The sequence below is a fragment of the Penaeus monodon genome, chromosome 7 (assembly GCF_015228065.2).
Source record: "Penaeus monodon isolate SGIC_2016 chromosome 7, NSTDA_Pmon_1, whole genome shotgun sequence".
Lineage (NCBI taxonomy): Eukaryota > Metazoa > Arthropoda > Malacostraca > Decapoda > Penaeidae > Penaeus > Penaeus monodon.
The window spans coordinates 664590-686601 of NC_051392.1; the positions used below are offsets into that span (position 1 = coordinate 664590).

A 22012-nucleotide genomic window follows, 5' to 3' on the forward strand; every position below is an offset into this window, starting at 1 on the left:
TTTTGGACCCCCCCCAATTTCGTCCCTTTCCCCCACTTTGGTTCCTAGGACTGACCCCCCCTTTCCGCTGGACACTTCCGTCCCTTGGACCCCCCTTTTGTCTTGACGGGGACACTTTCTCGCTGACCCCCCCCCCCCCCCCCCTTCGTCTGACACTGTCTGACTGACACTTTCTCGCTGACACCTTCGTCTGACACTGTCTGACTGACACTTTCTCGCTGACACCTTCGTCTGACACTGTCTGACTGCCCTTTTCCCCCCTTCGTCTGACCGCACTCCCTTTTCGTCCCTTTGGACACTGTCTGACTGACACTTTGGCTTGACACTGTTCCCTTCCCCAGCTCTCGGCTTTGTCACTGCCCCCCCCCCCCCTCCCCTTTTTGACTCTCCCCTCCTTTATCTTCTTTTCATCTTCTGTCCCTTCCTTCCTTTTCTTATCCTCTCTGCCCTTTCTTTATTTTCTCTCTTCTTTTTCCTTCTCTTCCCCCTTCTTCATCCCTTCCGTCTGCTATTCCTTCCCCTCTCTTCTCCCTCCCTTTCCCATCTCCTTCTTCCTTTCTCCCGTCTCTTTACTCACCCCTTCTCCCTTCCCCCTTTGCTTCTCTTCCCCTCCCTTCCCCTCCTCCCTCCCTTCCTTCCCCTCCCTCCTCCTCCCCCTCTTCCCTTTCCTTCCCCTCTCCCCTCCTTTCTCCTCCCTCCCTTCCCCTCCCTCCTCCTCCCCCTCTTCCCTTTCCTTCCCTCTCCCCTCCTTTCTCCTCCCCTCCCTTCCCCATCCCTCCTCCTCCTCCCCCTCTTCCCTTTCCTTCCCCTCTCCCTCCCTTCTCCTCCCTCCCTTCCCCATCCCTCCTCCTCCTCCCCCTCTTCCCTCTCCTTCCCCTCTCCCTTCCCCTCCTTTCTCTTCCCTCCCTTCCCCATCCCTCCTCCTCCTCCCCCTCTTCCCTTTCCTTCCCCCTCTCCCTTCCCTCCTTTTCTCCCTCCCCTCTCCCCATCCCTCCTCCTCCCCCCCCCTCTTCCCTCTCCTTCCCCTCTCCCCTCCCACTTCCCTCTCCACCCCCCCCTCCCCTCACCCTCCTATCTTTCCTTGTCCATCCTTCGGTCGCGTCTCCCTCACCCCCCCACTTCCCCCACCACTCCCCTCCCCCTCACCCCACCCCTTGTCCTAACGCTGATGAACCGACGAGGAGCTGATAAGATAAAATGACAAGAATGATAAATTAGGGAACGAGAGGTTTAATGGAGTGATGCTGATGACGTATGGCTTGTGTGTACGTGTGTGTGTGTACGCCTGTGTGTGTACGTGTGTGTGTGTACGTCTGTGTGTACGTGTGTGTGTGTACGTGTGTGTGTGTACGTCTGTGTGTGTACGTGTGTGTGTGTACGTGTGTGCGTACGTGTGTGTGTAAGGGGGGGGGTTATGTGTGTACGTGTGTGTGGGGGGAAGGGGTGGATGTGTGTGTGTGTGTGTGTGTGGGAGGGGGTACGGGGGGGAAGAGTGGGGGTACGTGTGTGTGTTGTGTGTGTGTGTGTGCGCGCGCGCATGATGATGACGTTGCTATACCTAGATTTATATGTGTATATGTTTGCACAAGGATATGTATGTATCCGTGCACTAAGATATGTAAAACAGTGCCAAACCACCTTCAGACATATGGTCGATCTTCTTCGCTTTTTGAAGGGATTTTTAGCCTTAGATTCTTTGTATAAAATTCCGAATACCAACTCGAATGTCTCTATATGTACGATTTTTCATAAACATAAACATCCGAGTGTAAAAAAAAAGTGTATACACAGACCCCCAGATACAAATTCAAATCCTAAAGGAACGCTTGAACAAAGTTATAAAGTAACGCCTTAGAAATATCTGCATCAATTTAATCAATCGTTGAACATCTATTCTGGTGTTCACTGTTCATACAAAGACATTTTACACATTTCGTTTATCATAGACGATCAACGACGCTTTATATTCGTTCAGCGGATTGAGAGAAGGGGATGCGAACCTACTTTTTTTTTTTTTTTTTTTTTTTTTTTTGAGGATATCGATTCGGTTGATCCAGAATACGTGTGTGTGGGGTGTGAGTTTGTTTGTTTGTTTGTTTTTCTTGCCTGTTTTGTGGGTTTGGTTTTGTTTATTGTTTTTTTTTATTTTCCTTTTCTTATTTTTTATTCTGTTCTCTTCTCTTGTCTCTTGTTTTTTGTTTTTTCTTATTTTCATTCTTTTATGTTTTCTTTTCTCTTCTTCGTTTCTCTTCCTTTCTCTTCTCTTCTATTCTCTTTTCTCATCTCCTCTAGTCTTCTCTTCTCTTCTCTTTTCTTCTTTTCTCTTCTCTCCTCTTCTCTTCTCATCTCATCTCATCGCATCTCCCCCTCTCTCTCTCTCTCTCTCTCTCTCTCTCTCTCTCTCTCTCTCTCTCTCCTCTCTCTCTCTCTCTCTCTCTCCCTCTCTCTCTCTCTTCTCTCTCTCTTCTCTCTTCTTCCTCTCTTCTTATCTTCTTTCCTGTTTCTATCTTCTTTATCTACTCATCCTTCTATTTATTCACTAGCTCTCGCACTCGCACTAACTCTTTCTTTCATTCACTCTCTCACTCACTCGCTTGTTCACACTCACTCACTCACTCACTCACTCGCTCACTCACTCACTCACTCACTCACTCACTCACTCACTCACTCACTCACTCACTCACTCACTCACTCACTCACTCACTCACTCACTTACTCACTCGCTCACTCACTCTGTCTCGCTTTATCCTCCGCCCTTCCTTCATCTCTCCTCTCCTCCTCCCCCCCCCCCACTTCTCCTTTCACCCCATTCCCTGTAACTTCACTAAGAACTCCTTTCTCCCTCCCTCCCCTCACTCCCCTCTCTCCCCTCTCTCCCTCGCAACCTCCCTTATTCCCTTTCCTCTATTCCCTCCCCCCACCCCCCTTCCATCTATCCTTTTTCCTTCCCTCATACTCTTCCTCTCGTCTCGCCAATCCTCTCCCTCCCCTCATACCCTCACGCTCACTTCCTCACACCTCTCTCCCCTCCCCATCCCTCCCCTCATACCCCTTAGCCTCTATCTTCAACCCTGTCCCTTCCCTCACACTCTCACTTACCGTCCCTTCTCTGTTTCTCTTTACCATCCTCTCTCCTAACTCCTCTTTCCCTCTCTCACTCTCTCCCCTCCCTCTCTCCTCTCACCCTCTCGTCTCCCTCCCTCTCTCTCATCCCCTCTCCCCTTTCCACTATAACTCTCTCTCTCTCTCTCTCTCTCTCTCTCTCTCTCTTTCTCTCTCTCTCTCTCTCTCATCTTCCCCCCCTCTCCCTCTCCCCTCTCCCTCCCTCCCTCCCTCCCTCCCTCCCTCCCTCCCTCCCTCCCTCTCTCCCTCTCTCCCTATCTCCTTATCCCAGATCTCTTCGTTGCATTAGAAAAGGTTATTAGATTATGGCGATCAAATTGGTTCATGTTTTCGCCGTCTCTTGTTGAGGGAGAAGCAGAGAGGGAGTGTGGGAGAGCGGTGATCAGATGACGCGGTGTGTGGGGGGTGGAGGGATGTGAGGGAGGAGGATGGGGGGTGGGCTGTGTGTGCGTGTGTGTTTGCGTGCGTGTTTGTTAGGTCTCTGTGTGTAGGAAAAAGGAGATGTGTGTGTGTGTATGTGTGTGTGTGTGTGTGTGTGTGTGTGTGTGTGTGTGTGTGTGTGTGTGTGTGTGTGTGTGTGTGTGTGTGTGCGTGTGTTAGGTCTGTATGTGTAATACTAACACCCACTTACACCCACTAACACCTACTAACACACACTAACACACACTAACACATATTAAACAGTGAATTAGTCCTTTTCAAGCCCATCCGAAGTCCTATTAACTATAAACTGGCAAACACGGCACCAATTAGCACAAAGTTTTACCTGGTTCGAAGCGGGAGATGAAAAGACACATGCGAAGAGGGAGAGAGGGAGAGGGAGAGAGAAGAGGGGAGAAGGGGGGATGAGAGAAGTTAGGGAGAAGGGGGGTGAGAGGAAGAGGGAGAGAGAGAGAGAGAGAGGAGAGAGAAGAGAGAGAGAGAGAGAGAAGAGAGAGAGAGAGAGAGAGAGAGAGAGAGAGAGAGAAAGTGAGAGAGGAGTGGAGAAGAGAAGAGGGAGTGACAGAAAATAGGAAAAATAAAAGGAACGGAGATAGGGAAGAGGGAAGAAGAGAGAAAAGGGGACAGAAGGGGAGGAAAGAAGATTGAAGGATTATGGAAGGCAGTTGAAGAGGATAAGAGGAAGGAGACGGAAGAGGAGGAAAGAAAAAAGAATAGGAAGGGACGAATAAAGGCGGAATAATGAACAAAGTTGAAAATAAAGTCGAAAGATCCTGTTTATGAGGTTAATGAGGAGAAACAAGTTAAGAAAGTAGTTATTTGTGATTATTGACGGAGGTGGAGACAAGAGAGAATTGATAAAAGGTAAGAATTGAGGAACATGAGAAAGGAGAGAATTGATAAAACGTCAAAAAGGAGGAACATGATGATTATGACGTAGGTGGAGACAAGAGACTTGATAAAAGGTATGAATTGAGGAACATGATAATTATGAGGTTGAGATAAGCGAGAACTGATAAAAGTAGACATAAGAAACTTGATAATATCGATGTTGATGGAAGATGAAGAATGAGATAAACGAGACTGATAAAAGACAGAATACGATAAAATTGATAATTATGAGGTTAGAAGGGAAGTGGAGGAGAATGAAAACGAGAAGAAAATAATACGTAATAATCGTATCGTAAATGCGGAACAAGAGAGAAAATGAGATAAACGAGATAAATAATAAACAAAAGGATAAGAATAAAAATTTGGAAAAGGAGAAATGAGGAGAGTTAGGAAAATGGGAAATCTTAGATGGAGATTCAAAGTTTCTGAATAACAATTAGGAAAAAAAAAGGTTGTTCTGAATTCCGTTAATTATGAGAGGGAGAAGGAAAGGGGGAGATGAGAGGGAGAAGGAAAGGGGAGATGAGAGGGAGAAGGAAAGGGGGAGATGAGAGGGAGAAGGAAAGGGGAGATGAGAGGGAGAAGGAAAGAGGGAGATGAGAGGGAGAAGGAAAGGGTGAGATGAGAGGGAGAAGGAAAGGGGGAGATGAGAGTGAGAAGGAAAGGGGAGATGAGAGGGAGAAGAAAGGGATAGATGAAGTGAAAGGAAATGATGGATATTAAAAGGGGGGAGAATGAAATATGGAGATGAGAATGGAGGAAAGGAAAGGAGGGATTATGAGATGGGAAAATGAAGGGGGAGAATGAGAGGAGAAGGCAACATATGAGATGATCGTTAGAATGAAAGAGGGGAGATGAGAGGGATAAGGAAGGGGGAGAATGAGAGGGAGATGTAGATGGAGAAGGAAAGTGGGAGATTGGAGAGGAATATATGGGATGATGAGAGTGGAGAAGGAAAAAAGGTAGATATGAAGGGAGAAGGAAAAGGGCTTATAAAGGTGTGGGGATAAAGGAAAGGGAGAGATGAGAGCGAGAGGGAAAAGGCAAGGTATAAGGAGAAGGAGAGAATCGGGGAAAAGGGGAGATGAGAGGGAGTAGCGTGAAATAAAAGTATAAAGGAATTGGAGATAAGAAGGGAGGAGGAGAGGCGGTTAAAATGTAGACGGCTTACAAAGAGAAGGAAGGGATAAGGAAGAAGGGAAGGGGAAAGGGAAAAGGAGAGAGAGGGGATGAGGTAGAAGTAGAGGAAATGGGGAGATAGATATTTCGTAAAAGGAGAAGGGAGAGAACGGGAAAGGAATAGGTCCGGTGTTTTTGACAGGGTTATCCAGTAGCAATATTTAACTAGTTCCTCCTATTTCCACTATTTTTACTGTGAGTAGTAGGTAGAGGTAAGACTAGATGATTCGGTTGTTAGGAAGAAGAACCATACAAAATCAACAGCATAAGACAGACTCCATCTCTCTCGCGCTTATCTACGCTCTTCGATCTACCTCGCCTCTCATCTAACTTTTGATCCCGAAATTCTATAATTAGATATAGCTCTAGCTGTCTCGCGCTCACTTATCATCAGATATCTATAAAATTTTAGACTGAAAGTTAGCTCTCCTTCTCTCTCTATCTAAATTTAGAAGAGAAACAAACACATATCATAACATGACAATATACTTAAATACAATTAACAAAGAAAAGCAAAAAAGAAAGCCACCAAAGAAAAAGGGAGAGAGAAAAAAAACGAAACACAATAAATTCACACCGAGAACAAAAGGAAAACGGACAAACTAGAAAGAATAATTACGCTCTTATCTCACCTTTTACTGCCTTTCGAAAGATAGAAAAGTCTCCCCCAAGGGATAGAAAATGGGAGCTCCCCCCACCCCCTACCCCCCTCCCCACCTGAGATTTTTTTTTTTTTTTTTTTTTTTTTTTTTTTTCGAAAGTTGGATGTTAATTCTATATTCTGTTATCTTGTCGTTTTTAAATTCCCGTGCGATCTGTTTTTCGATATATTAATCATGAGTGTTGGGTGGGGGGGGGGGGGAGTTGGCAATATTTTTTTTGTGAATTTGTTTGTTTTCTTGTTTTTTCATTGTGGATTTTGTCTGTTTTTTGTTTTGTTTTGTCTCTTCTTGTTCTTGTTTTCCTATCTTTCTCTTTCTTTTCTTTCTCTTTCGCTATCTCTTTTTCTTTTATATTCTCTCTCTCTCTCTCTCTCTCTCTCCCTTTCTCATCTCTCATCTCTCATCTCTCTCTCTCTCTCCTCTCTCTCTCTCTCTCTCTCTTCTCTCCTTTTTTCTCTCTCTCTCCCCCTCTCTTCCCCCCTCCTCTCTCTCTCTCTCTCCTCTCCTCCTCTCTCCTTCCTCTCTCCTCCCCTCTCTCTCTCTCTCTTCTATCTTCTATCTATTTTCTCTCTTTTTCTTCTCTATTTTCTTTTTCTCTCTCTCTCTCTTCTCCCCTCTCTCTCTATTCTCTCTCTCCTCTCTCCTTTCTATCCTCTCCTCTCTCTCTCTCTCCTCTCTCCCTCTCCTCTCTCCTCTCCTCTCTTCTTTTTTTCTCTTCCCCTTCCTCTCTCTCCTCTCTCTCCCCCCTCTTTTCTCTTTTCTTTCTCTCTCTCCTCCTCCTCTCTCCTTTTCCTCTCTTTTTTTTCTCTTTCTCCCCCTCTCTCCTTCCTCTCTTCCTACTTATTTCTCTCTCTCTTCCTCTCTCTCTCTCTCTCTCTCTCTTTCCTCCCCCTCCCCTTTCTCTTCTCTCTCTCCTTTTCCCCTTCTTCTCTCTCTTCTCTTCCTTTTTCCCTCTTCTCTTTCTCCTCTCTCTCTCCCTCCCCCTTCTCTTTCTCTCTTCTCCTCTCTCTCTCTCTCCTCCTCTCTCTCTTTTCCTTCCTCCCTCTCTCTCTCTCTCTTTTCTCTCCCTCTCCTCTCTCTCTCTCTCTCTCTAAAAACCTTAAAAAATTTAAATAGAACTTTATGAAAAAATAGATAAATGGTGATAATAAATAAAAAAATAGTTATATAATAAAAATAAATAAAAAATAAATGGACGAAATTTATAAAAAGATACCTAGATGAATAAATGGTAAATCTTCTTTACAGCCCAACATACCCATGCCTCACCCCGTCCTCCCTCATTCTCCCTCATTCTCCCTCACCCCCTCACACTCCCTCATTCTCCTTCATTCTCTCTCACACTCTCTCGTTCTCTCTCACATTCCCTCACACTCCCTCATTCTCCCCCACACTCCCTCATTCTCCCCCACTCCCTCACTCTCCCTCACACTCCCTCATTCTTCCTCACGCTCCCTCAAGCTCCCCCACACTCCCCCAATCTCCCCATACTCCCTCACACTCCCTCACTCTCCCTCACACTCCCTCATTCTTCCTCACACTCCCTCAAGCTCCCCCACACTCCCCCAATCTCCCCCATACTCCCTCACACTCCCCCATTCTCCCCCCACACTCCCTCATTCTCCCCCACACTCCCTCAAGCTCCCCCACACTCCCCCAATCTCCCCCATACCCCCCTCACACTCCCCCTTCTCCCCCAAAACTCCCTCATTCTCCCCCACACTCCCTCACTCTCCCTCCCTCCCTCATTCTCTCCTCACACTCCCCCATTCTCCCCCCACACTCCCTCATTCTCCCCCACACTCCCTCACTCTCCCCCACACTCCCTCATTCTCCCCCACACCCCCTCACTCCCCCCCCCCCCCCCCTCCCTCCCTCTCCCCCACACTCCCCTCATTCTCCCCCCACCCCCTCATTCTCCCCCACCTCCCTCACTCTCCCCCCACCCCCTCTTTTTCCCTCACTCTCCGAAATTTATTTCCCCTTTTTTTTTTGCCCCTTTTTTCCCAGACGCCTTCTTCGGGTTTGGCACGACAGTCAGCCAGTCCGAAGGCCCCGTTTCCATACCCACTCGACACCCCGGTTGGGTGAGTTTGCTTGTTGGGGGTTGCTGTGTTTGTTCGTTTGGTTGTGTGTGTGTGTGTGCGTGTGTGTGGCGTGTGTGTGTGTGTTTTGGGTGTGTGTGTGGTGTTGGTGTGTGGGTGGGTGTGTGGTGTGTGTGTGTGTTGTGTGTGCGTGTTGTGTGTGTGGTGTGTGTGTGTTGTGTGGTGTGTGTTTTGTTTTGTGTTGTGTGTGTGTGCTATATGTTTGTGAGTGTGTGTATATTATATAAAATATAAATATATAAAAATTTATATATTATATATAAAATATATATATATATTAATAATATATATATATATAATATATATATATACATATTATATTATATATTATTATTTATATTATATATTTATATATTATATTATATATATTATATATATATACTACGCCCATACAACTAATACTTTCGAATTTCGTGTTCTCACCATATCATATCATCTCTTGCATTTCTGTCTGTAATATGATTGTATATTATTATGAAATACTGTCATAATTAAATCCTCGATTAATTAGCGTACTCAGTTATTCAAAAAATTAATTACAATGCCCAATCAGTGATTTTATTATTTTCAAATAGTCTCTGCATATGCACGGTCATCACTTTTGTTTTATGATCCTCGAAAGAAAAATAAATATATATTTTTGTAAACATTCAAATAAGATTATCTCTGCTTCTAGTTTTCACATCATGTTTGGAAATTCTTCACAATGGTGGAAATGTTCATGATGAATCACCACAAGTTAATTATAGTTATTGTTACTATACATTCATCATCCTAATGTATTCATCAGCTTGCTCCTTATTCATCATTAAAAGGGATAGCTAATTCTTCGTCACAGTTTTCCTTGTCTTTACTCATCAGGAGACGACAGATTCACCATATAATGCTCACTTTAAAAGCTCTCTTTATTATTGCATGCAACCGCCCTTATCAGTCTGCAAGGAGGCGTGTTTTCATGCAACTCCCTTTCCTTTCCTTCCTCAGCAATTTTTTCCTTTCTTTCTCCAACTTTCACTCTCTCTCTATCTGTCTATCTATTTTTCTATGTCTGTCTGTCCCCCTCTTTTTTCTTTGTTCTTCGTCTCTCTGCTTTCTTTATCTCTTTTTTTTTCTTCTCCTCTCTCTCTCTCTCTCTCTCTTTTTCTCCTCTCTCTCTCTCTCTTCTACTATCTTTTCTATCTCTATCTCTCCTCTCTCTCTCCCCCCTCTCTCTCTCTCCCTCTTCTCTCTTCTCTCTCTCTCTCTCTCTCTCTCTCTCCTCTCTATCTTCTTCTATCTATTTCTTTTCTATCCTCTCTTCCCTTTCTCTTTCCTCTCTCTCTCTCTCTCTCCTCTCTCTCCCCCCTTTCTCTCTCCCTCTCTCCTCTCTCTCTCCCCTCCCCTCTCTCTCTCTTCTTCTATCTCTCTCTCTCTTTTTTCCTCTCTCTTTCTCTCTTTCCCCCCTTTTCTCTCTCTTTTTCCCCCCTTTTCTCTCTCTCTCTCTCTCTCCTTCTCTCTCTGTCCCTCTCTTTTTCCTCTTTCTCCTCTCTCTCTCTCTCTCTCTCCCTCCCTCCTCTTCCCTCCTCCCCTCCCCTCCTCCTCCCTCCCTCCCTCCTTCCCCCCCCTCTCCCCCCCTCCCCCCCTCCTCCCTCCCTCCCTCCCTCCCCCCCTTCCCTCCCTCCCTCCCTCCCTCCCTTTCCCCCCTTCCCTCCCTCCTCCCCCCCTTTCCCTCCCTCCCCCCTCCCAAACAGTCCCCTCATTAAATTCTCCTTCATTAATCGCTACCCCTCGCCTCTCCTTCTCCCCCTCTCCTCCCTCCCCCTTTCCTCCTCTTCCTCCCCCCTTCCCCCCTCTCCCTCTCCTCCCCTTTCCCCTCCCTCCCCTTCCTCCCCCTTCCCCCCCTCCTCCTCCTCCCTCCCCTTCCCCTCTCATCCCCTCCCCCCCTCCCCTTTTTTCTCCTCTTTCCCCCCTTTTCTCCCCTCATTCCTCTTCTCTCCTCATTCTCCTCTTTCATTACATTATGTCCATTGATTAAGTTGATATGGGTGTGATTTGAATTTACAAGCGAAGCAGAGATAGATATATGATGATCGAGGGAGATAGAGATGGAGGGAGATACGGATGGGGGGGGATAGGTGGGGAGATACGGATGGAAGGGGATCAAATGGGGGAGATAGAGATGGAGGGGGATAGAGATGGAGGGGATACAATGGAGGGGATCAGATGGGGGAATACGATGGAGGAGATACAGATGGAGGGGGTCAGATGGGGGGAGTACAGATGGAGGGAGATACAGATGGAGGGAGATACAGATGGAGGGAGATACAGATGGAGGGAGATACAGATGGAGGGAGATACAGATGGAGGGAGATACAGATGGAGGGAGATAGAAATGGAGGGAGATAGAGATAGAAGGAGATACAGATGGAGGGAGATAGAGATAGAAGGAGATACAGATAGAGGGAGATATAGATGGAGATAGAGATGAAGAGAGATATGAAATGTGTGAAATGAGTATATATGAATAACGTGAGGAAATTGATAACACGAGAGAAATGATGGAAATGAGGAAAATTGGGAAGAGAATGAGGAAAATGAGCAGGATGAGTAAAAATTAGTGGATAGAGGAAAGGGTAGACAGGTCGGTAGATGCGATTGATTTATAGGAAAAGGGACAGGGAGAGAGAGAGAGAGAGAGAGAGAGAGAGAGAGAGAGAGAGAGAGAGAGAGAGAGAGAGAGAGAGAGAGAGAGGAGAGAGAGGGGAGAGAGAGAAAAGAAAAGAGATAGAGAGAGAGAGAGAGAGAGAGAGAAGAAAAAGAGAAAGAGACGAGAGAGGCAGAGAAGAGAAACAGAGGAGGGAGAGAGGAGAGAGAGAGTAGAGAGGAGAGTAGAAGAAGAGAGAGGAGAGGAGGTGCGAGAGTGTATTGGGGAATCATAGTTCTGTGTTTTGTCATATGATTGGATGGATGTATTAACGGGCGGTGGTAGTGGCGCGTGTGTACGTGTGTACGTGTGTGTGTATGTGCGCGTGTGTACGTGTGTGTGTGTGTGTGTGTGTGTGTGTGTGTGTGCATGTGTGTGTTGTGTGTGTGTGTGTGTGTGTGTGTGTGTGTGTGTGTGCGTGTTTGTTTGTTTGTTTGTTTCTGTATTTGCTTGATTATTTGTGTGTATGTGTTTGTTTGCGTGTTTGTGTGTGCGTTTGATTGTCTGTCTTTGTGAAATGGTATGTTTGTGTGTTTCCGAGTGGCGAGGATTTGCAATAGTTTTCAGGGGTAGTTATGCGTATTTTTATTTATTTGTTTTGTTTGTTTGTTTTCACCTTGTACGAGTGAATTCGCTTAAATGTGTGTTTTCTTTATGTACGTATGTGAATTGCAGGATTTAAGAACATACATATTAACTATCAACTTCTCTCTCTCTCTCCTCTCTCCTCTCTCTCTCTCTCTCTCTCTCTCTCTCTCTCTCTATATATATATATATATATATATATATATATATATATATATATATATATATATATATATATACATATATAATATATATATATGAAAGAAAAACCCACGATGCAAAACCTAGATTTATTGAAAATCCACCTGGAGATGGAATCCAGGTGGATTTCGAAACTGTAGTCTCATTTTCAATAAATCTAGTTTTTACATTGTGGTTTTTCAACCACTGTATCAATACGGAAGAGTGTTTTACCATTCATATATATATATATATATATATATATATATATATATATATATATATAATATATATATATATATATATATATATATATATATCCATATAAGTATATGTAGTAAAATTCATAACACGATATACGATATTAACTTAATCGAAATCCATATAATCGATTTTGATGTAAAACTTACCTCGCTGTGGCATCCTGTATGATTTTTTTTTTTTCTTCTTTTTCTTCTTCCTTCATTCGTGAAGATGATGATAGTAACAATAATGGTAACGATAACTGCTATAATGAAAGTATTATTGATAATGATGATTTCTGATAATGACAGCAATTATGAAAGTAATGATAGTAATGATAATAACGAGAGAGATAAGATAGGATGGATAAGCGTGATGTTGGTAGGAAATGTGATGATTATGGTAATTGTTACGGATAGTGATAAAGGTGAGAACAGTAATGATAATAATGATGATAGTATTAGTAGTAATGATAATGATAATAATGATAATGATGATGAAACAGTGGCATTAAAATCAATAATAGAAACAAGAGCAACAATCGTGAACCCCTCCACTCCCAACAATATATAATATTTTATAAATATAAAATTATATATATAAAATTATAAAATTATATATTATTTTAAAATATATAAAATATATATATAATATATATATATTAAATATTAATATATATAATATATTATATATATATATATATATGTGTGTTTTGGGGTGTGTGTTGTGGTGTGTTTGTGTGTGTGTGTGGGGTGGTGTGTGAATTTGTGTTGTATGTGTGTGGGGCCTTGGTGCTGCGGGGCCGTCCGCGCGCGCGTGTGTGGGGTGTGTGGGGTGCATTTAAAAAGTAAGGGGAAAAGGGGAAAAGTTAAAGGGGAGAGGGAAAAAAGAGAAAAAGGTTAAGGGGAGAAAGAGTATGAGGGAAGGGGGGGCGGGGAAAAAGGGGGAAAATAGAGGAAGGAAAGTCTCCGGGGGGTTTGGGGGGGGGGGGGGAGGGAGAAATCCCAGGTTAGGGGTAAGGGAGAAATCCCAGAAAAGGAAGGGGGGGACGATATCTAGAGTGGGGAGGGGGAGAAGGGAGAAAAATCCTGGAAGGAGAAGGTGGGGGGGAGGGGAGAATTTCTAGAAGGGAGGATATGAAAGTCCTACAGAAATTAGGGGGGGGGAGGGTTGGAAGGGGGGAACCATGGAGGAGATAAGGATGAGGGAAAGGGAGAATGTCTGAAAATGGAAAAAAAGGGAGACTTTCTAAAAATTGGGAAAAGCAAAAATTTTCGGGGAAAATGGGGAAAAGAAAATTTTTTCAAAGAAAGGGAGAAAAAGGCGAGAATTTCTGGAAATTGAAAAAAAAAACGGAGATTTTCGGGAAATGGGGAAAAGGTAGAATTTCTGGAAAGAGAAAAAAAGGGTAGAATTAAAAAAAAAAAAAAAATCCTGCCGAAGATAGTGACGGGAAAGAACGAAAGCAATTATTGAAGAATACAAAGATGAGAGAAGAAAAGGGGAGAAAAAAAAATCCTAGAATCCCTAGAAGGGGTATGGGGGGGGGGAGGATAGAAGTCCAAGAGGGGGTAGAGAGGGGGGTAGGGGGTCAGAAAACTCCCTGAGGGACCTGTTAGTCGGGGGGAAAAAAAAGGGGAAGGCGGGATTACTGCGGGTCTAAAAAAACAAAATGAGCTTAAAGGGTACGAGGTTTGACTTGTTTTGTGTGTATGTGGGGGGGGGGGGGGGGTGGGGGGGGTGGGGTGTGTGGGGGGGGGGGTGGGGGTGGGGGGTGTGGGGGTTGGGTGGTGTGGAGGGGGAGGGGGGTGCGGCTGTGTGACACGTGTGTTTTTATGTGTGTGTGGGGGGAGGGGGTGCGTGTGGCTGTGTGGAAGGGGGAGGGGGTGCGTTTTGTGGGGTGGGGGGGGGGCGCGTGCGTGTGTGTGTGTGTGTGTATGTATGTGGAAACAACTAGAAATGACAAGAAGCAATATTCGAAAGGAAATACAGAATGATGAAAAATCAAAATATCGAAAAGCACAAAAATAAAAAACACAAAATTTCAAAATCTAAATTTTTTTAAGTCTTATCTAAGTCGATACAGAAAAAGAAAAAAAGAGAGAAAAGGGGGGAGAAGGGGAGAGAGGGGAGAGAAAGAGAGAGAGAAAAGAGGAAGAGAGAAAAGAGGAAGAGAGAAAAGAGGAAGAGAAAAGAGAAAGAGAGGGGGGAGATAGAGAAAAAGAAAGAGAAAGAAAAATAAAAAAGGGAGAGAAAAGAGAGAAGAGACAGAGAAAGGGGACAGAGAAAAAAGAGAGAGAGGGGGGAAAGAGGGGAGAGAGAGGGAAAAAAGAGAAAAAGAGGAAAAGAAGGGGAGAGAGAGAGAGAGAGAGAAAGAGACAGAGACAAGACAGAGAAAAGAGACAGAGACGAGAAAGAAAAGGGGAAAAGAGAGAAGGGCGCGGAGAAGGGAGTGAAAGAGGGGTGAGAGTGAGGAGGAAAAGAAAAAAAGGAAAAAAAAAAAAAAAAAACAAAGGGGAAAAAAGGGAAGGGGGGAAAAGACCCAGCCGATAAAAAAAAAAAAATAATACAAAAAAAAAGAAGAAAAAACCCAGATAAAGGAAAAGGGAAAAGAAAGAAAAAAAAAAGGGAAAAAAAAAGGAAGAAAAACAAAAAAAAAAAAACAAAGGGGGGAAAAAAAAAAAAACAAAAAATAAAAAAAAACCAAAAAAAAAAAACAAAAAAAAAAAGGAAAAAAAAAAAAAAAAACGAAAAAAAACAAAAAGAGGGGAAAAAAAAAAAATACAAAAAAAAAAAATTAAAAAAACCCGGAAAAAAAGGGCCCCCGCCCCCAAACAAGTTTAATTTCGAAAGACGAGAAAATAAGAAAAAGAAAAGAAAAAGAAAATCAAAGAAAATCGTCTTCCAGTCGCACTTTTCCCATCAAAGGAAATCTGTAACTGGCAACTGAGGCATTTGATCCTGTTTATCGTATATTGTGGCGGGGATTTACGGCGCACCCGGATTCCAGGGGGGGATTCTTCGGGGGCGGACTCGGATTCTTGCTGGGGATTCCAGGGGGGATTCTTGCTGGGGATTCCAGGGGGGGATTCTTGCTGGGGATTCCAGTGGGGGGGGGATTCCAGGGGGGATTCTTGCTGGGGATTTCTAGGGGTGGTGGGTTTTTTTTACTGGGGATTTCTAGGGGTGGTGGGGTTCTTGCTGGGGATTCCAAGGGGGGAGGATTCTTACTGGGGATTCCAAGGGGGGATTCTTACTGGGAGGTTTCTTGTGGGTATTTTGTGGAGAAGCTTCTTGTTCAGGGTTTCATGGGGAAGATTCTTGTGATGGGTTTCCATGGGTTGGAATTCTTATGGGGAGGGTTTCTCACAGGCCTTCTCATGGGGAGAATCCTTACGGGGAATCCTGTGGTCTCTTTTGACAAAGGATTCTTCTGGGCCGCAAATTCTCACAGGATTCTCATGGGCAAAGGATTCTAACAAGAGTTTTGTCAGGGTTTCACATGAATAGGGGTTCTCGACAGAAATAAATGATAAATAAACGCTTTCGTGGTTTCACATGGCGTTTCATCCAGGTTTCATCTGCGGTATAATGAGAGGTTTCTGCTACATCGTCTATTTTTCTTATTATCATCATTATTGCGTCTTTTTTATATATATATATATTTTTTTATCTCCATTTTATTGGTTCTTATTAAGAGGGGATTATAAGGGTAGACTGCAATAACGCTGCAGTTGGTTCATATAATCCAGCGGCGATTTCTTGTGCGTGTAATCCGCTCTAAACGAAGAAGTTTCTTTTCGTTTAGGCTTCTCTCGCTCTCTCCTTCTCTCTGTTTGGGGGTGTGTGTCTTTATATATATATATATATATATATATATATATATATATATATATATATATATATATATATATATATATATATATATATATTTATGCTTACATACATATGTATATATATGTGTATATATATATATATATATATGTATATATATATATATATATATATATATATATATATTATATATATATAATTTTTGCCTGCCGAAATGAGATCACACAATTCACTGTTCTTGCACGCGTCTCGGAATCCCTTTCACCTTGAATATTTAACCATATTTGCCTTTTATCTGATTAGGAAAAAAAAAGAAAGAAAACTAAAAAAAAATTGAAAAAGAGCGATATGAAAAAGGGGGAAAAGAGAGAGAGAAAAAAAAATAGGAAAAAAATAGTCTTTGCTTTCACAACCCCGCCGACGTGCATTGCAGTGAGCTTGGCAATGCTGCTTGCACGGGGGGGGGGTAGAGAGCGAGAAGGAGGGGGGGTAGAGAGCGAGAAGGAGGAGGGGAGGAACAGAAGGAGAGGAACGAATGTGGGGAGAGAGGAGGAGGAGCAGAGAGTGCTAGGAGGAGGAGAAGTGACGGGGAATGAGGAAGAGGAGGAGGAGGAGGAGAGGAAGGAATAGAGTACGAGGAAGGGGGGGGGGGAGGTGAAGCGGGGATACAAATGGGAGGAGAAGGAAGAGGGAGAGGAAGGAAAAGAGAGAGGAATGAGGGAAAGGGGAAGAAGGAGAAAGAGAGGGTTGAGAGGGATGGAGGAGGAGGAGGAGACAGAGAAAGGGGGGGAGTAGAAGGAGGAGACCAAAGAGAGAGGGAGAGAAGAAGAAGGGCAAAGAGAGAGAGAGACAGACAGACAGAGACAGAGAGAGAGAGTTTAAAGGGAAGGGAGAAGCTCAGGAGGAGGGAAAAAAGAAAGAGAGAGAGGGACAAGGCTACGAAGAGGAGGAGGAGGAAGAGAAGAAGGAAGAGGAGAAGGAGGAAGAGGAGGAGAAGGAGGAGGAGAAGGAGGAAGAGGAGGGGGAGGAAGAGGAGGAGGAGGAGGAGGAGGCCCTGGAGCACCGCCCCTCGCCACGGAGCGGTTGAAGGCTCGACCAAGAATCAATATTCCAAGGGCGAGGGATTTCAGAAGGATTTCTCGTTAATGTTCTCTCATCTACTGAATGGATTACCGACGGGCGAGGTTTTTATGCAGGCGTTACGCACCGCCATCTTAGGGGGGGGAGGGAGCGGAGATGGAGAGAGAGAGAGAGAGAGAGGAGGAGGAGAGAGGGAGGAGGAGAGAGAGAGAGAAAGGGTTGAGAGGGAGAGAGAAAGAGAGAGAGAGAGGAGCAGAGAGAGAGAGGGTTAAGAGGGGGAGAGAGAGAGAGAGAGAGAAGGAGAGAGAGAGGGTTAAGAGAGAGAGAGAGAGAGGGTTGAGAGGAAGGGAGTCGAGAGAGCTGAAGGAGGGTAGAGACTCGAGCCTTGTCCCCTTTCGAGGTCGCCCTTAAAGTGTGGCATTCGCGCACCCTGTCTGCTCCCTTGTTTCGACCTTGGTTCTCACTCTCCCTTGGCGAGACTCTCGTTTCCTGTTGTTTTTTTTTTCTTTCTTTTCTTTCTTTTTCTTTTTTTTTTTTGCGTGTGTGTTGTTCGTACTTCTGTTGTTGTTTGTTTGTTTCTTTATTTCTTTTTTTCTTCTTCTTCTTCTTCTTTGTTTTCGTCTTTGTTTTTTGTATGTTTTTTTTTCTTTTATATATCGTTTCTGTTTTATTTCTCTCTCGATTCTCTCTCTCTCTCTCTGCCTCTCTCTCTCCCTTTCTCTTTCTCTAATTGTCCTTCCCTTTCTTCCTCGTTTCCATCCCTCTTCCCTTCATCTCTTCCTCCCCTCTACGCCATTTCCCCTCATCTCCCTTATCTCCCCCCCCTCCCTCCCTCCCTTCCTCCCTCCTCTCAGCGTCATCCCTCTCCCTCCTTCCCTCCCTCCTCGCCTCATCTCTCCCTCCCTTCCTCCCTCCCTCGCCTCGTCTCTCCCTCCTCCCATCACCATTACCCTCTCTCCCACCCTCACCCCAAATCTCCCTCCCTCCCCTCATCCCTCCCCCACCTCCCTCATCTCCCTCAACCTCTTGCATCCCCCATCTCCCTCATCTCTCCCTCATCTCCCTCCCCTCATCTCCCTCATCCTCCTGCACCCCCTCTCCCTTACTTCCATCGACCTCGCGATCCCCGATAACACTGCCGTATTAAGTTCCTCTCAGCAAGTACCCCGCGTTAACACCCCGGGTCGTTTGAACGTTCTTTAAGCTCCATTAACAATAGAAACCAGTGGCGTGAGTGCTGTAGCGTGATTGAGTTAGTGATATGGGTGTTGTTAACGTGATTCCAATAATTTTATGATTGGTATGTTTATTGATATTGTTTTTGTGTGTGTGTGTTGTGTGTGTGTGTGTGTGTGTGTGTGTGTGTGTGTTGTGTGTGTGTGTGTGTGTGTGTGTGTGTGTGTTGGTGTATCAGAGAAAAATTGATATTGGATAATTTGATTTTTTTTTATACTGTTGTCGATTTCTTTGAAACTATTTTCTGTATTTTTTTTTTTTTTTTTTTTTTTTTGCTCCGTCTCCATTATTTTTTCATCCTGAAAGGAATGATACAAATGCACTAGTAATGAAATAATAAATAATATAGGACAAAACTATAGATTCTCTCTCTCTCTCTCTCTCTCTCTCTCTCTCTCTCTCTCTCTCTCTTCTTTCTCTCTCTCTCTCTCTCTCTCTCTCCTCTCTCTCTCTCTCTCTCTCTCTCTCTCTCTCTCTCTCTCTCTCTCTCTCTCTCTTAAGCCTACCACCTCTTTCACCCTACGAACCCATTCCCCACCTTCCCCACCCCACCTACCCCTCCCTCCCCACCTCATCCCCTACAAACCCCCACCTTCCTCACCCCTCCCTTCCCCACCCCCACCTTCGGACCTCCACCATCCCCACCCCCACCTTCGGACCTCCACCATCCCCACCCCCACCTTCCCCACCCCCACCTTCCCCACCCACCCCCTTTTTCCTACCTTATCCCCTCCCTTCCCTACCCCCACCTTCTCCACCCCCACCCTCGGCCCCCCCACCTTCCCCATCCCCGCCTTCAAACCCCCACCTTCCCCACCCCCACCCCTCCCTTCCCCACCCCCACCCTTCCCCACCCCCTCCCTTCCCCACCCCCACCCTTCCCCACCCCCACCCTTCCCCACCCCCCACCTTCAAACCCCTCCCCTTTCCCACCCCACTTCCCCCCCCACCCTCAAAACCCTCCCTCCCCACCCCTCCCTTCCCCACCCCCACCTTCCCCACCCCCCACCTTCAAACCCCTCCCTTCCCCACCCCTCCCTTCCCCACCCCACCCTCAAAACCCTCCCTTCCACCCCCACCTTCGGCCCCCCGCCTTCTAACCCGCAGCTCCTCCTCCACCCCTTCCCTTCCCCACCCCTCCCTTCCCCACCCCCACCTTCCCCACCCCTTCCCTTCCCCACCCCTCCCTTCCCCACCCCTCCCTTCCCCAAAACCCCCACCTTCCCCACCCCCACCCTCAAAACCCCCACCTTCGGCCCCCACCTTCTAACCCGCAGCTCCTCCTCCACCCGCAGGAAACCCGCCGTGCTGTCCCGAATGGACCGAGAGAACATCCTGCTGCACCTTCCTCCGGGCCTCAAGGTCACGGACATGAAGTGGCTCTCAGTGTGGTGCCGGAGATTCACGGTCAGTGCCAGTGCCAGTTTTTTTTTTTTTTTTTTTTTTTTTTTTTTTTTTTTTTTTTTTTTTTGGGGGGGGGGGGGGGGGGGGGGGGGGGGTATGGTGGGTATGGGGGTATGGGGGTAGGGAGGAGGGGGGGAGGGGGATTTGCGTGTGTGTGTTTATGTGTGTATGTGTGTTTACGTGTGTTTGTGTGTGTGTTTTGTGTGTTAGTGTGTGTGTTAGTGTGTGTGTGTGTGTGTGTGTGTGTGTGTGTGTGTGTGTGTGTGTGTGCTAGAACAATAGAGAGCATAATTTTGCACTGTCACCAAATAAGAGCGGTAATGTTCACACTGTTAATGAGAAGAATTATCTGTGTATATATGTCTGTGTGTGTATATATATATATATATATATATATATATATATATATATATAATATATAATATATATATATATATATATGTTACAACATCAACACACATCACACACACACACACCACACACACCACACACACACCCACACCATCACACACACACATATAGATAGATAGATAGATAGATAGATAGACAAATAGATTGATATAGATAGATATAGATATACCTATATAGATAGATATAGATATAGACATACATATGTGTATATGTATATGTATATACATATACTCTCTCTCTCTCTCTCTCTCTCTCTCTCTCTCTCTCTCTCTCTCTCTCTCTCTCTCTCTCTCTCTCTCTCTCTCTCTCTCTCCATCCCTCCTCTCCTCTCCTCTCCTTTCCTCTCCTCTCCTCTCCTCTCCTCTCTCTCTCTCTCTCTCTCTCTCTCTCTCTCTCTCTCTCTCTCTCTCTCTCTCTCTCTCTCTCTCTCTCTCTCTCTCTCCCTTCCCCTCGTCCGCATCTCCCCTCGCTCCGTCTCCCGAATCTCGATTTCCTTCACGCCTTCTACGAGGTTACGCTAGATCTGTCATTTTGGCCGCCAGACTTAGAGGGGAAGGGAGGGAAGGGTGCCAAATAGGGTGAGGGGAAAAGGGTGGCGGGGAGGGAAGGGAGGAAAGGGTGGCGGGGAGGGAGGAAAGGAGGGTGAGGGGAAAAGGCTGGTGGAGAGGGAAGGGAGGGAAAGGGTGCCAGATAGGGTGAGGGGAAGGAAGGAGGATATAGAAGGAGGGAGGGAAGGAGGGTAGAGGGGGAGGGAAGGAGGGGAGAGGAAGGGAAAAGGGTGGTGGGGAGGGAGGGAAGGAGGGTGAAAGGGTGACGTGGAGGGAAGGAAGGGAGAGGAAGGAGGGGAGAGGCTGAAGGGGAGGAAAGAAGGGAAGAGAAGGAGACCAGAGAAGGAGGGAAACAGAGAGAAAGAGGGAGACGAGAAGCAGTGAAGAAAGATGAAGGGAAGAGAAAGGAAGAAAGGAAATGAAAAGAGAAAGAAAGGGAGGGAAGGAGGAAATGATATAAGAAGGGAGAGAAGGAGTGAGTGAAACGAGTGAGAAACGAGTGAGTGAATAAACGAGTGAGGAAGAGAGGGAAGAAGGAAGGAGGGAGGGCGAGAAACGAGCCGAGAGGACAAATTAGAAAGCGAGAGAGGAAGAAAGGAAGAGATAAAGGAAGAGGAGATGGAAGAAAGGAAGAGAGGGAGGAAGGAAGGAAGGAAGGAAGAGGAGAAGGAAGAAAGGAAGAGAGGAAGAAAGGAAGGAAGGAAGGAAGAGAGGAAGGAAGGAAGAAAGGAAGAGAAGGAGAGAAAGAAGAAAGGAAGGAATAGGGGAAGAGAGGAAAGAAGAAGGGAAGGAAAAGAGGAAAGATGAAAGGAAGGAAGAGGGGAAGAGAGGAAAGGAAGGAAGAGGGGAAGAGGGAATAAATGAGAGAGAACGGAAAAGGAATTGAAAATGTTGAAGAGAAACGAAAGGTTGCGGTCAATTGAACAATATCGGCATCACTTGGAGTCTTTGTGATAAATGTGAAAGTAATTCATTCTTCTCCCTTTCTCTCTCTTTTCTTTTTATTCTCCTTTATTTTCGTCTTCTCCTTCTATACGTTTTGGTTTCTTTCATTCTTTTCCTCTTTCTCTTGCTGTCTGTCCTCCTTCTCTTTCTTTTCCTTCTCCTTCTCCTTCTCCTTCTCCTTCTCCTTCTCCTCTTCTTCTCTCCTTTCCTCCCTCCTCTCTCCTCTTCTCTTCCTCCTCTCTCTCTCTCTCTCTCTCTCTCTTTCTCTCTCTCTTCTCTCTCTCTCTCTCTCTCTCTCTCTCTCTCCCTCATCCAAAAAATAAATAAAGAAAGAAAGGTAAAAGTTGGCCTGAAAAAGAAATATATATATGTACATAGCGGCTGACTTTGGCAAAGGGAAGTCACTCATCCAGGCGACGAATCTAGATAAAAAAAAAATTCTTCTAAAATATAGAAATAGGA

At 45.3% G+C, this 22012-nt stretch overlaps 1 protein-coding gene across 1 annotated transcript in view; it reads left to right on the top strand.

Moving 5' to 3' along the window:
- LOC119574911 (protein Skeletor, isoforms B/C-like) overlaps positions 1–22012 on the top strand; it is a gene marked incomplete in the record, with an annotated part of 124790 nt that overhangs the window by 79096 nt on the left and 23682 nt on the right. The window contains 1 exon segment of the mRNA XM_037922183.1: positions 19538–19649. Coding sequence (XP_037778111.1) covers positions 19538–19649 — 112 coding nt within the window.